The sequence below is a fragment of the Sturnira hondurensis genome, unplaced genomic scaffold (genome assembly GCF_014824575.4).
Source record: "Sturnira hondurensis isolate 20B ecotype Veracruz unplaced genomic scaffold, ASM1482457v3 Scaffold0006496, whole genome shotgun sequence".
In the NCBI taxonomy this organism is placed as follows: domain Eukaryota; kingdom Metazoa; phylum Chordata; class Mammalia; order Chiroptera; family Phyllostomidae; genus Sturnira; species Sturnira hondurensis.
In genome coordinates this window covers 6855201-6869326 of record NW_028079127.1, presented here as the reverse complement: position 1 = coordinate 6869326, position 14126 = coordinate 6855201, and the positions used below count along the sequence as shown (strand labels likewise).

Below are 14126 nucleotides of genomic sequence, written 5' to 3'. Positions count from 1 at the left end.
TCAGGCTTAAGGGGACTAGAGCCAGGAAGCGCTTCTCCCAGAGAACATGGGGACTCGGGCTTTGTCAAACCCAGGGGGCGAGTCCATCGCTCCCTCTTTGTTGCACCCCCGCCCCCAGTCCTTCCNGCCTGGGGAGGAAAGGTGGCCAATTTCCCAGAGGAAAAAGGCCTTGAGCAGTGTGGCCAGTTTCTCAGGGGAAAAAGGTGTTGAGCCCCTTCCTCCAAGGGCTTTTATTGGGTTGTAATACACAGGAATACAGGGCGGTAAGAATCAAACAGTAGAGAACATTTCAAAGAAATCTGAGGACTTAGTCTGAGTCAGTGTCCTGTCAGGAAAGGGGGTTTTGCAGAAACTTTGGGGAGACATAGTCATTTCCTCTTGGACCCTTAACATATGAATGAAAGCACTCTTAGCAGAGCAGATTTCATAGGTTTATCAGGAAGTCTTTGTGATGCCAGACTGTTCCCCAGGACATGCTCTAGAAAGGCAAGGAGCTGCACCCCTCCCCATCAGGTATTCAGGCTTAAGGGGATTAGAGCCAGGAAGCGCTTCTCCCAGAGAACATGGGGACTCGGGCTTTGTCAAACCCAGGGGGCGAGTCCATTGCTCCCTCTTTGTTGCACCCCCGCCCCCAGTCCTTCCATGATGGCCTCCCAGGTGACAGAGCCTGGCTTATGTTAGCCCCCCTCTGAGGGGTCTTACCTGTCACTGACTTCTGATCATGCTTTAGGGGCAGCAAGAGGAAACTGAGGCAGCGTTTGCTACCAGAGACAAACTTTGTCTCCTGCAGCTCACATTCCAGAGGTCCTTAGCCACAGGGGATTGAGTTACAATTCCTGAAGCCAGGCAGAGCAGTCCACAACAATCTGGATTTACAAAAACATGTTTAGTTATCTGTTAGTGTTAAAAATTCTAAATAATGTAGAAGGAATTGATGTGTTTTCAATAAAAGATGGGACAAGGTATGGAGATACATTTCCACTGACAAAAATCAAAATAATTTTGTCGTTTATTTCAGAATGTAAACGGAGAATTTTGCCTCTTAGAATCATACTGGCTAAAATTAAATCATTATAATGTCTTTTTTAAATTAAGCTTTATTATCAATGCTGTGCTTATGTAAAGCTAAAACTTTATTTAAAAATTTTTTTAAAGATTTTATTTATTTTAGAGGGGAAGGGAAGGAGAGAGGGAGAGAAATATCAATGTATGGTTGCCTCTGGTGTGTCCCCTGCCAGGAACTGGCCTGCAACCCAGGCATGTGCCCTGACTGGGAATTGAACCACGATCGTGTGGTTCGCAGGCCCGCACTCAATCCACTGAGCTACACCAGCCAAGGCAAGCTAAAACTTTTTTATTTTTTAAGCATATTTTATTGATTATGCTATTAGTTTTCCCAATTTTCCCTTTATCGCCCCTCCGCCCTGCACCCCTAACCCTCCAGCATTCCTCCCCACTTAGTCCACGTCCATGGGTTGTACATATAAGTTCTTGGAATCCTGTTTCCTACACTATTTTTTCTCTCTTCCCGTCTATTTCATGCCTACCAATTATGCTTCTTATTCTCTTTACCTTCTCCCCCCCACACTCCTCCCTTCCCCCTCCCCATGGAAATCCCTCCATGTGATCTCCATTTCTGTGGTTCTGTTCCTGTTCTAGTTGTTTGCTTCGTTTGCTTTAGTTTTAGGTGTGATTGTTCGTAACTGTGAGTTTGCAGTCTTCACTGTTCACATTTTTATCTTCTTTTTCTTAGATAAGTCCCTTTAACATTTCATATAATAAGAGCTTGATGATGATAAACTCCTTGAACTTGACCTTATCTGAGAAGCACTTTATTTGCCCTTCCATTCTAAATGAAAGCTTTGCTGGATAGAGCAATCTGGGATGTAGGTCCTTGCCTTTCATGACTTCAAATACTTCTTTCCAGCCCCTTCTTGCCTGAAAGGTTTCTTTTGAGAAATCAGCTGACATCTTACAGACACTCCTTTGTAGGTGACTCTTTCTTTTCCTCTTCCTTCTCTTAGGGTTCTTTCCTTATCTTTAACCTTGGGTAACTTAATAATGATGTGCCTTGGTGTGTTCCTCTGGATCCAACTTTGGGACTCTGTGGGCTTCCCGGTAGTGTATTTCCTTCTCCAGTCTGGGGATGTTTCTCTTCATTATTTGTTCAAGTATGTCTTTATTTTCACACATGTGGGAAAACCTGAAATGGTCCAATATCTGAATTATAGGAGTGTCAGAAGGAGGAGAACAACATATGCCTATGGGGGAAGGCCAGACAGAGAACAGTGCAGCTTGCTTGGTCATCTCTAATGCACTTTTCAACGAACTCTCCTATGAGACTGGGAGCTTCTCTTACCAGGGCAACCGCTGTAGCCCACAGCCACCTCTGAGTCCCCTTAAGTCAGCCTCACCTGCGCAGCCCGCAACCTCACCACAGCCAGCCCCGCCCCCAAGGTCCACAGTGCAGCTGCAGTTTTTCTGAGTTGGCCTGCGTGGTCTGCTGCCTTACCAGTCTGGTCATTCTGGCTGATTTTTTCTTTAATTCCTTGGTTGTTGGAGTTCCATGCGATTTGATTTTTTGGCGCTTCTGCTTGTTTATTGATTTCAGATTGGTTGTTATCCTCCTTTTGGTTGTGCAAGGAAATGAAGGGTTTCTACCTACGCCTCCACCTTGGCTGGAACTCCTCTGTAAAGCTCTGCAACAGCTCCCGGTTTCCTATTCTTTGCTTTCTTAATCTTTTCCTTTCTAGCAGCCACATCAATTTTAGTTTCAGTAGTAGCTAGACAAATTAAAAATATAATACATTTAATTCTTTAGATTTCATCAAATAAAACATAAAGAATATGTATTTAAGACAATAATTTTAGAATACCACTATAATGGGGAGGTTACATTATAAAATGCAAAACACCTGTCATCTGCCTAAAGGAAAGTTGGAAATTTATTTGAGAAAAAAAGTCATAAAATACATTAGTGAAAGTATACATGAAAATGGCATTATAGTTTAGTCATCTGAACAAATTACTGGGTTCAACTATATTAAACCTACATTTTCCCCTTATATATCATATTGGAAATGGGATTATTTTTACTTGTATTTTTCCCAGTTATAGAATTTTAGAGTGCTCATCGATATGCCAATTTTCCATCTTGCACATTAAAATAATTTAAAATTACATTTCATGAGGAATATTACATGTAGTCTCTTCAGCTTTATTATTTCTAATTACCTAATGTTAAAGTTATAAGTCAAAATCTACTTCTTAATATCACATAAAATCTTAAAGTTTTCCAAATATTAGTTCACTGAATGACTATAATAATCTGCAAGTATGTCCTTGTAACAGAACTCAATGCCAAAAGCTTGAACAAAACAGAGAAAAAAGCAGCAAAAACAATGCAACTTTCTCCTATCGTTTAAAGAACAGTATTCAGAGCATTAAAGAATCACAAGACAAAACATCGTGCAAACTATTCAGCAACCTGAGAAGCGGAAGTTTAACACGTCCACGTAGTGGAGCAGCTGCGGTTTCATCCGAATAAACTGAGACTGAACTACCTTCAAAGTGCATGACAAACTGTACAAACTAGAAATATAATACAATGACATTTTAAGCTTTTACTTACCCGATGACTTTCCTAGTAAAATATACTACAGGCTAAGGCAAAAGTAGGTTTATAGTTGTGAGTACACAAAATAGAGCTTATTCTTGTATTATTTATGACTTGCTGTATTATTTTCCATATGAACAGCTGTAAACCTACTTTTGACCCACTCTGTAGTTTTACTGAGGTTAACACTGACTTAACGTAAGACACTATGTCAAATAGTCCTGCTGTATCTGGCTGTGACCAACAGGTCATGGGCAACACTGCCAGTGACACTCTCCCCTCACGAAGCCACTGGCCACTTTGCAGAGTTGCTTTAGGAATAAAAAGCACAATGTGACTAGAGGAAAAGAACATGCGAAGAGGAGAGGATGAGTGAAAATGAGACAAGGAACAGAAGAGAAGGCATGAGAGTGTTTCCTCTGAGCATCGGTTTAATAGCCCCTGAATAAAACCCTCCCATATTTTGTTGGTGTCCCTTAGCCCGAGGTGACGGGAATCCGTGTTAACAATACAGGATCAAACTTTACGCCACAGATCACAGTAAGAGCAGCAAAGCACAACTTCTGATAAGCTCTTTCTGAGAGGCACGGTGGCAGAGCTCAGGGAGCTCAGGGATCTCAGGGCTTTACTTTGATTTTTACCGACTCACTGTGCCGTTTATCTTTTCAAACTAAAGGCCCTTCCCACACGCCCAGGGGTCAGGAGAGGACTAGCAGTCTGGGATGCTCTTAACACAGGCGTCGGCCGCTGCTAACCTGTAAGTCACCTCAGTGGTCTCTTGTCTGTAGGATTCGTGATTAATGAAATGCTATGTGAATTAACTGAAGATTAGGTTATTTCTTAACACTCAGAGAGATTTAGATAAACTCACGGAGGGTATACTTTTAATGTAACAGACTTTACCATCGAGAATTGGAAAACAAGCTTTACCTTCCTTAGGCTTCACAACTGGTTTTTCTTTAGGTGGAATAAAAGCTTTGTTTCTCTCCTCTTGTCTCTTAGTGAGAGCTTCTGCCTCTTTAGCCTAAATTATTAAAATATATGAGTAAAACACAACTTATAGTTAAGTAAGAATTCAAGTTTCTGTGAACTTAGCAATTAATGTTATAGGCTAGACAGTCTTACCTTTTTTGCTTCCATTTTCTGCCGCTTCTTTTGACTTGCCTTCAGAAAGTATTCACCAGTAGCCAATTCTTTATTGATCTGTCAAAATCAGTATTTACAATTACATCAGAAATAATGTAGATAACAGTTATTTCCTAAGAAAGGAACGTGCATGAGGTAAAAACACTGGGGTCAAAAACCTATGATTAATCCACCAAGGGAGTGAGAAAGTAAGAAGGGAGCGTACACTAAGCTGAAGGGAAAACCTGCACAAAAGCACAGAGGTAGGAAAGTAGGAGATGTGTTTGCTGAATACACACAGGCTTTGTGGTGGAAGGTCGATGACTCAGAAAAGTGTAACAGGAAACTGGAAAAATAGTTTTGAGGAAGCTTGAATGTGAGGTGAAGGAGGTGGAACATGATCAAGAAATGAGTCAAGTTTCTGAGAAGAGTAAAGAGACCAAAGCAGCATTTCATAAGGTACAGACGAATGAAGAAGAGATGAAAGCCTTACAAAAAATTAGTAACATGCAAAATGAAAAACAAGAATTATCGGGATTTGGTGACTAATGAACACTAATTAGAGAAAGCTACAGCTCATTCATTCACTATCTAGTCGACTGATAAATTTATCTATCTTGCAGGTACACTGCATTATTATACCTAAGACAATGTTCTAAACTCTTTACAGGTTCTAAACTCTTCCTAATTACTAATTCACTTAATCCTCATTAGTAATTCTTTGAGATAGATGTTATCATTATCCCCATTTTATGTATGGGGAAACCGAGGCAGGCATGGAATAAATTACTAGCAAATAGGGAGCAGAATACATCAGCTGAGACATCACTGTTTAAGAAGTATACAGTTGTCGGGGAGAAAGACAAGATGATCACTGACCCAGGACAGATCTCTGACCCCAGGACAGGCCATAAGAAGTAGGCCAGGTGCTGCAGAAGCGCAGTTCAGTAACTGGATCACTCCCCTTTCCCCAACCACCACTTCCTTCCTGTCTTCACATCCTTCCCTTTCCAGAGGAGACCTCAGGATCCAGCACCTCTGCTGGTTTTTCATCATCATTCTTTTCCCTTTGACTTTTCATCAAACATTCCCCAAAAAACTTCAAACATAGGGCAGTGGAGAAGACAGCACCCAGAAATGGTTCACACCGAAATGGACGGTTCATGTGCTCAGCAGACCTAGCAGAAAGGAGTTTCCAAGGGAGGGAAGAATGCAGCGAGACCCCTCCCTCAGGAGACAGGTGAAGACAGAACTAAAAGGGCATTAAAGAAAGGATACAGATGGGAAACATAGGTGAGAGAAGAGGAAGCTGGAAGAATTCTTGCCTGATGGCCTCAAATATTTCAGTAAAGCAAAATTCAATGGCATCTGCTAGGAGTGGGAAATGACAAAATTCTGAGGACCTATCAGAGGTTGGAAACATAAATTTGTAGTGGGTAGAACCCAAAGGTATGACTTTCCCCACCCACGTTTGGTAACCACATTATGGAAAAGACGTCATTGTAGGGCTGATCCAAGTTTAAGAGGAACAGGAGGAAAAGGGAGCATGAAAGAAAATGATGATGGGCAAAACGGAAAAGAAATTTTGGAATGGAAATGAGTCCAAAAGACAGTGGATGAAATGAGAGGCATTCATAACTTGGAAAAAGGGTAATATTAGAATTTAAGATTTCAAAACTGGAGCTGTCATATAGCTCATGGTCACAGGACTGAAGCTAAAGCAGAATAGAGAGCATTTGGGGCTAAATTGTTGAATGTTTTAGTGCCTACAGGGACCTAAGTGACACCAACCACCTTGATATAGTTTACACTCACAGTGTGAAGCCCCCACCCCCATGCATGTTGCTCAAAATAAGCTTATTTACACTTATATTCACACTTTTCTTTGTCTCTACATACTCAATCACACACAAAAAACACAGCAATTCCACCTAAAATACTCTCAATGAACTTTCTGACAAAACTGATTATAACAGTCCCCTCTCATGTAATGAAATTCAACAAGTGATACTGACCTGACTTTCTGGCTGTGGTGGTGGGAATGGTGCATATTCTTTTTTAACAGTTTTTTTCTTTGGTTCCTTGCACTTGTTTACATTTTGTGCTTGAACTGTGGCAAAAATTTTTCCCAACTTTGTGATCTTAATTCAGAATCTTTTGCCAATTCTCCTTTAATCATCAAGGTCTTTAGTCCTGCTATATAAGAACAATGCAAAAATTTTAAATTCAGAAGTCATACATTTGTCAAACTAAGACATTATACATATTGTTCTTATTAACAGTTCTTAGCCTGTTCCAGCAGGGGTGTCCAACCCCTGGCCTGCAGGTTGCATATGGCCTAGGATGGCTATGAATGTGGCCCCACATAGAATTGTAAATTTACTTAAAACATTACGAGATTTTTGTTTGTTTTCATTAGTGTTTGTGTATTTAATGTGTGGCCCAAGACAACTCTTCTTTTTCCAGTGTGCCAGAGATGCCAAAAGATTGGTCACTCCTGGAAGCTATTCTTTAACAAAAAACCTGTAATCTCAGACCTGCATAATCAACCAGGCATCAGAAAACCATTAAAAAGTTACATTAAGAAATTCAAAATTGTTTAAAAAAATTGAGATGAAAAAGACTAATTCAGCTTTTCGACCATTATTTCTTTAAACCTTAAAATTTAACTAACAAGGGGAGCTCTTCCTAATACTCCCGGCAAGCAGGAGGCTCTCGGTAGCACCTGAAATATCACAGTGGGAAAAGGGCAAGCTTTCTCATGATCAGACGAAACCCACAGTCTCACCTTTTCTCCACTCCATTTGAATTTTTTTTTAAATATTTTATTTATTTATCTTTTTAGAGGGGAAGGGAAGGAGAGAGGAAAGAAACATCAATGTATGGTTGCTTCTCGTGCATCCCCTGCAGGGAACTGGCCCCTGCAGGAAACTGGCCTGCAACCCAAGCATGTGCCCTGACTGGGAATCGAACCGCGATCGTCTGGTTCGCAGGCCCGTGCTCAATCCACTGAGCTACACCAGCCAGGGCCTTGAATTTTATAATGATTAGAATATCAGAAGAGGCAAATCAGGCATCAGGCACATGATTAGCTGTTTATATTTAATACCCTGATATACCTCAAATCATTCTTTCACACTGATCTAATAGACTTTTTAACTTCATCAAATTTAAGTGGACTGCTCAACAAGTACCCATCATGTAGCAGCTCCTTGTACTGTGGTTATGTTTCCATGAACTTGTGCACACAGGGATATAACAGATCTCTCTCAAAAGGCTAATGCTAAATAATTTGAGTGTTAAATTCTAAAAAAAAAAAAAAGCTTAATGTGATCTGAAATATTCCAGGCTTTATTTAATGGAAAATGGCAGAATTCTGAAAGATCTCATCTTTACATCTAATACATGGGGTCACAATCTAAGAAAACAGAATCGGTATCAACCACGATAAATTCTGTGGCGCCCTCTTGGTACTAGAGCTATGTAATGCCCCACAGTGTCTCTGTCAATCCCAGCTTCCAAGGAGGTCACTACGGGACCTGGGTGGAGTTGAGTAGGCTGAGCTCTACCTCTAATTTACCCCAAATAGCTAAGTTTTGTCTACTAGACTTTCATAAAAAGTTCAATTTCAAGAAAGGTTCAGCAGCTAAAAGAAGTGTGACAACCACGGTTATAGCAATATATAATTAATTCTCACTTTAACATTATAAATTGGATGAATATTCTTCACAGTATCTAGGACTACTTTTCAAACCTTAAATTTGCAAAGAAAAGTGAATCGGTCACTTATAAAGACTTTAATGAACGAAGTAGAAGGTAGGAGGGGTTTACTACACTGAGAAATATCCAGCCAATGACTGCCAAATTGAAATAACAGTTCCTTCAACTGCTTTTAGTGGCCGTTAGATCTTTTATATAATAGTCAACCTCCCTGGGGTACAAGACATTATTCAGTTGTCCTGCTAAAATGTGACATACAGAACCAGCACAACACTCTGGAACTGTGATTTAGAGGTAAAGAGGGCTGGATTTAGACTCAGAAAATGTGGGCTCAAATAATGAGACTGCTGCTTTTTATGGAAAGTCATTTAATTTTCCTGTTCCAGCTTTTTCATTTAATGCAGAAATGAAAATACCTTCAAGCACCTGTTGTAAGAACTGAATAATATATTTACACTTTACAGAAGTATGAAGTTTTAGTTATTGCCCCATATGAAAAGAGCAGGTAATTTACAAAATGAGGTCCAACAGAGTTCTGGAAGGGAAGACGTGAGATCCAGCTCTCACAGCCAGATCCAGCATCAAAAGGAGTTAACTGAAACAGTATCTGCTCCACACATATTCTATAACAAGTTGAAAAAGTGTTCATGAAAGCATTCAATAAGCCTTATAATAAATCAAGCACAAGAAAATGTATCTTTAAGGAAAAGAAATTTTTGGAGTTTGGTCTCTACCATCTATATCCATTCCTGCAACTAACAAGACCTGTTCACTTCCCTAGTATTTGAGCACAGGAGACCACCTCAGTTTTTCTATGTGTCACAGACTCAGAGGCACCTAAATACCCATTTAAAATTTGCAGGGAAAGGAGTGATCACGTGCAGACCTTCTGACTGAGAATCGGATGTCTCTACAATTGTCAGAGGTCAGCCATAATACGTTAGGGACCAGGAGTAATGACTCCCACAAATTCCAGGAAGCACAGAGCATTTCCGAATGGGTAATCAAACAAAGCACACTCAAAAAAATACAATAATCATAAAACAATATATTATAACAGTATTTAATTTGCTCTCTGCTGAAAATTAACTAAAGATAGTAAGTAGTTCTAACCTGTTTTAAGCTTCTAAAGGCCCAATGGCTGAAACCATGTTTCCCTGAACCATAATGTAACAGTTTGTTAAGAGTTCTAGCGCCTACATCAAAAGAAGAGTAAGTTGAGATTCAGTTGAAATATACTGGAAAACGAATGATGGAAGAAGACACTCAAGTTTTCTACTGATAAAAAGTACCTTCAATGTAGATCCTTTGGATAAGCCATTGTCTTCTTTTTACAAATCTTTCTCTCTAAAGAACCTATTTTAACAGTCACAAGCAACATAATCCTGAAGAATTCATACTGCCTTTTGAAAAAGCAAATAAAATACTCCAAAAATACCAATACATTTACTTTCCAAGACCATAGCAATATCTAACCAGAATAATGAAAACTCTATGAAGGGAAGCAGGGAGGGCAAGGGAGGCAGGGATGGATGGATGTAGTGTTATATGTTGTCACAAATAAAGCAAAATCTCTGTAATCACAGATTTACCTCTTCAAATGAAACACTCCTGGCTAACAGTTTTATTAGGTCTCTGGCCCTAATGATGATGTACAGACCAAAGGTCTTCTTTGTTGTGCAGACCGTCATGCTGCCCGCGATCAGGTCCAGGGTTGCGTTAACGTACTACAGAAAGGAAAGCGCAAACAAGCAGCTGTCTAAAAACACATTCAATCTTAGATAATTATAGAGCCTTTCCTAATCTAACTATTAATTACTGTGAGTTAAGCTCTCCCTAAAATTATATAAGCTCTCCCCCGTGAAGAAGCTGGGTAGTTAATATAAAGAATGCTTGATTACTTTCATCCTTCAAGAATATAGTAAGTTGGGCAATTAAAACCATTTATACTTACTTGGTTTTAGAATACTTTAGACTTATTGAAATAAAGATTATTTCTAGTTTAAAAAATTTATGTACATCCAAAAAAATCCATATTTAAGCCCTAAGGTAAAAACATAAAGCTATATGGCCTCCCTATCCCGGACCCAGCTCTAATCCACCATCTGGTCCTTAGGGTGACAATGGACTCCCCTTTACAACTTTTCTCAAGTCAGTTTGAATTAGCTAAATACAAACAAAATAAAAACAAATTATCATAGGTTCCTAAAGAAGCAATAATTGGTAAATTATACATCAACCCTCAGAAGGGAAAAAAGATTTCAATAAAGCAAATAAAAATGCTATTTTCGGACATGTGAGCATAGTCTGAAGAATACCTTGATGAACTATTCAACATAAGGCTGGGGTCTCTGTTGAGTTTTAAAAAAAGAGAGAGAGAGTGAATGTGAGATCACGTAAACCCTGCCTGGTGTGACTCAACTGGTTGGAGAGTCTTACCATAACCAAAAGGTTGCAGGTTCAATTCCCAGTCAGGGCACATACCTAGGTAGCAATTTCAATTCCTGGTCTGGGTGCATATAATCCCCAGTCCAGGCACATACTGGAGGCAACCAATTGATGTTTCTCTCTCACATTAATGTTTCTCTCTTTCCTCTCCTCTCTCTAGAAGCAATAAAAAAATGTTTTCAGGTAAGGATTTAAAGAGAGAGAGAGAGAGAGAGAGAGAGAGAGAGAATCCAACCGCAGGTGTAGATAGCTGTAAAACACTGCTTACAATTTGCCATCCACCCTCATATCCAAAGGGCACAAACGACTCCAGAGCAGTCCCTCAGTTTGAGATATATATATATAAAGATTTTATGTATTCATTTTTAGAGAGGGGAAGGGAAGGAGAAAGAGAAGGAGAGAAACATCAATGTGTGTTTGTCTCTCTCACGCCCCCAACTGGGGACCTGGCCTGCAACCCAGGGATGTGCCCTGACTGGGAATCAAACTGGTGACCCTTTGGTTCGCAGGCTGGCACTCAAATCCACTAAGCTACACCAGCCAGGGCAAAAAATATTTTATATCACAGCCTAGTACCCATATACATACATATAAAAATGAACCAAAGCTTCATAAGACAATCCTTACCACATTTTAAAAAGATTCATTATATCCACTAAATTGCCTTCCAAATTGACAAGCTGATTTCAACACACAGTTTAAAAACAAAAGCAAATATTCTGCCCTGACCAGTGTGGCTAAGCTGACTGGGAGTCATCCCACAAAGCAAAAGGTCTCCAGTTCAACTCAGGTCAGGGCACATGCCTGGCTTTCCATTTTGGTCCCCAGTCACAGCGCCCACAAGAGGCAACCACACATCGATGTTTCTCTCCCTCTCTTTCTCCCTCCCTTCCTGTCTCTCTAAAAATAAATATCATGTAAAAAAACAAAAACAAACACATTGCTCTTGGGGCACGGCAGCAGCAACAAACAGGGAAGTTAGCACATCCACAGCTTTCATTTAAAAAGAAAATTAAGCAACTCAACTCTATAGGTGCACAGCCACTACCATTGCACAGAGCAGGCATTCTGAAACTCGGAGTTCAGGGATGAGTGTCAGACAGTCCAAGAAATTCCTACAATTTTAAAGGTATGTTAATTTTCAAAGTACTCTATTAACCACAAAATTACAAACAAATGGATTAGAAAAATAAAGTTTATGTAGGCTGTTTAAAATACCAAAGGAACCAAAAATAACCAATTATGCTAGCCGGTGCATTAAAAATATCCACCCGCACACACACAGTTACTTAAGCAGGAGCAAAATCTCAAAGAAATATATAAAATATGCATACGTGTTCATTCAGTGCTTTCTGTGCCAATGGCCAGCACTCTTTCAAGTAAGTCTCACTGTATTTTGGGAACAAAGTTGCGAAACTGCTCTCCTCCAAGAGTCCTCTGGGATTGTCCTCTCTGGAAAAAGCTGATCCCTTCCCACCATCAGGGACAGCAAGGAGTTCTGATTCATCTACAGGAAAAAAAATGTACACATCAGATTCTAACCTACTTCTGGACATTTATATGTATGCATTTACAAGCTTCCAATACTCTCCTTGCATTTCCTCTTCCTATGCTTTTTAGATTAGTCAACAGACAATAGGCCTCTATCATTATCATCAACACACTGCATTAAAATTATTCATACACATTTCAGTTGTTTCATAAAACAAAGTTCAATAAGGGCATGTACCCACCTCGGATCCACACTAAGTAGCACATGCCTCATTGTGAGTACTCAAGTAAAGTAACTTCCACCCCAGTACACTATGTTGAATTAAAGATACAAATATCATTTTGTTTACAAGGCTATTTTAAATATGAGTGGCCTTTCAAATTTCACTGAAGCCTGAGAGTGTGTGTGTATATCTGTACATATACTTGCATGTGTGTGCACATGCACACAAAGACGTTTATAGCATCATTGTCTATAATAGCAAACGATGGAAACAATGCAAATGTCCACCAGTGGTGGAATAAAATATAAATTTGCACACACTCATACAAGGGAACATCATATAGTAGTGAAAAGAATAAACTACAGCTTCAAGTACTGCCCTGATTAAATAGCAAAAACAAAGTTAAATCTAAGAAGCAAGACACAAAACCATTCCTACACTCCTCTCTTGTTTATATAAAATTCAAAAACAGGCAAAATTAAACCGCGTTGTGCATAGGGAGTAGAAATTATAAAGAAAAAAACAGCATGATCAACATGATTTTGAACGGTTACTTCACGTCTCAGAATGAAAAAGAGTATGATGATTGGAGAGGCATTTGTAGGAGACTTCTGGGGTTCGGTAATGCTCTTTATTTTGCTCAGTCTGAGCGCTCCTTTCTCACGTGTTTTTTTCTTTACGTTGTATATATACTTTGCTATGTACGTTCACAATTAAAAAAAAACACCTTTAATAACTTTCTAATGCCTGTAAGGATGAGAATTCAAGGTTTTTAACATTTACAATATGAACAGTTGCTGAGGCCTGCGGCTATTTCTCTAGCCTCTCTTCCCGTGATTCATATAGAAGAAAATGGATAAAAAACAGCATAAAACAAAACAAGACAGCAATTTAAAGTAGGGCAGTCTGAGTAGTGGGAATTGTGTCGTCTGATATTTTAGCTATGTGACAAACAGGAATAATGACAAATGCTCCAAAATTTTCTCACGACTGCAGAAACTAGCATTCAGGACCTGCCAGACCATCTCCTCCTCGTCACTGTCTCCTTCATTATCAGCGTTCACTCAAATGCATGGCGACCTTCTACTCCCACTGCATCTCTCATTAGCTCAGGATATCTAAGGACTTCCAGACACTGCGGCGAGTCTTACGTCCCCAACGCCTTCTGCAATACCTTAATCCTCATCATTTTCAAAACACGAGTTCCGCGACACCTTCCCATTGGGGCCCTTAAGCAAAAGCGCTTAGTTAGGCACACGTGACCAACACCACATCCGCCCGACAGTTTCACAGTCCGGACCAATAACAATAAAAACCAGCTATTACAGCTACTCAACTCTAAACACCGTAAACTCAGACTTCGGTTCCCACACAATGTTACCCCGCTTCTCCACCTTCGGCTTCTGCTTACAAAACTTACTTTTCCCAGCTAGATGTAGCTGGCCGGCTGCCTTCGGAGTACGCCACCTTCCAATCGTTTCCGGTGTTACCGGAAATGGAAC

The 14126-nt window shown here is 39.8% G+C and overlaps 1 protein-coding gene across 1 annotated transcript; it reads right to left on the bottom strand.

Moving 5' to 3' along the window:
* Positions 1-2016: 2016 nt before the first annotated feature.
* Positions 2017-14111, bottom strand: KRR1 (KRR1 small subunit processome component; the record flags this gene model as incomplete). Its single annotated transcript, XM_037049914.1, is given in 10 exon segments — positions 2017-2783; positions 4547-4640; positions 4742-4819; positions 6757-6842; positions 6845-6926; positions 8439-8485; positions 9582-9657; positions 10054-10188; positions 12244-12416; positions 14006-14111. Coding segments are annotated over 10 exon segments (999 nt in total), but the record flags the coding sequence as incomplete, so codon positions are not given.
* Between the last annotated feature and the right edge of the window lie 15 nt (positions 14112-14126).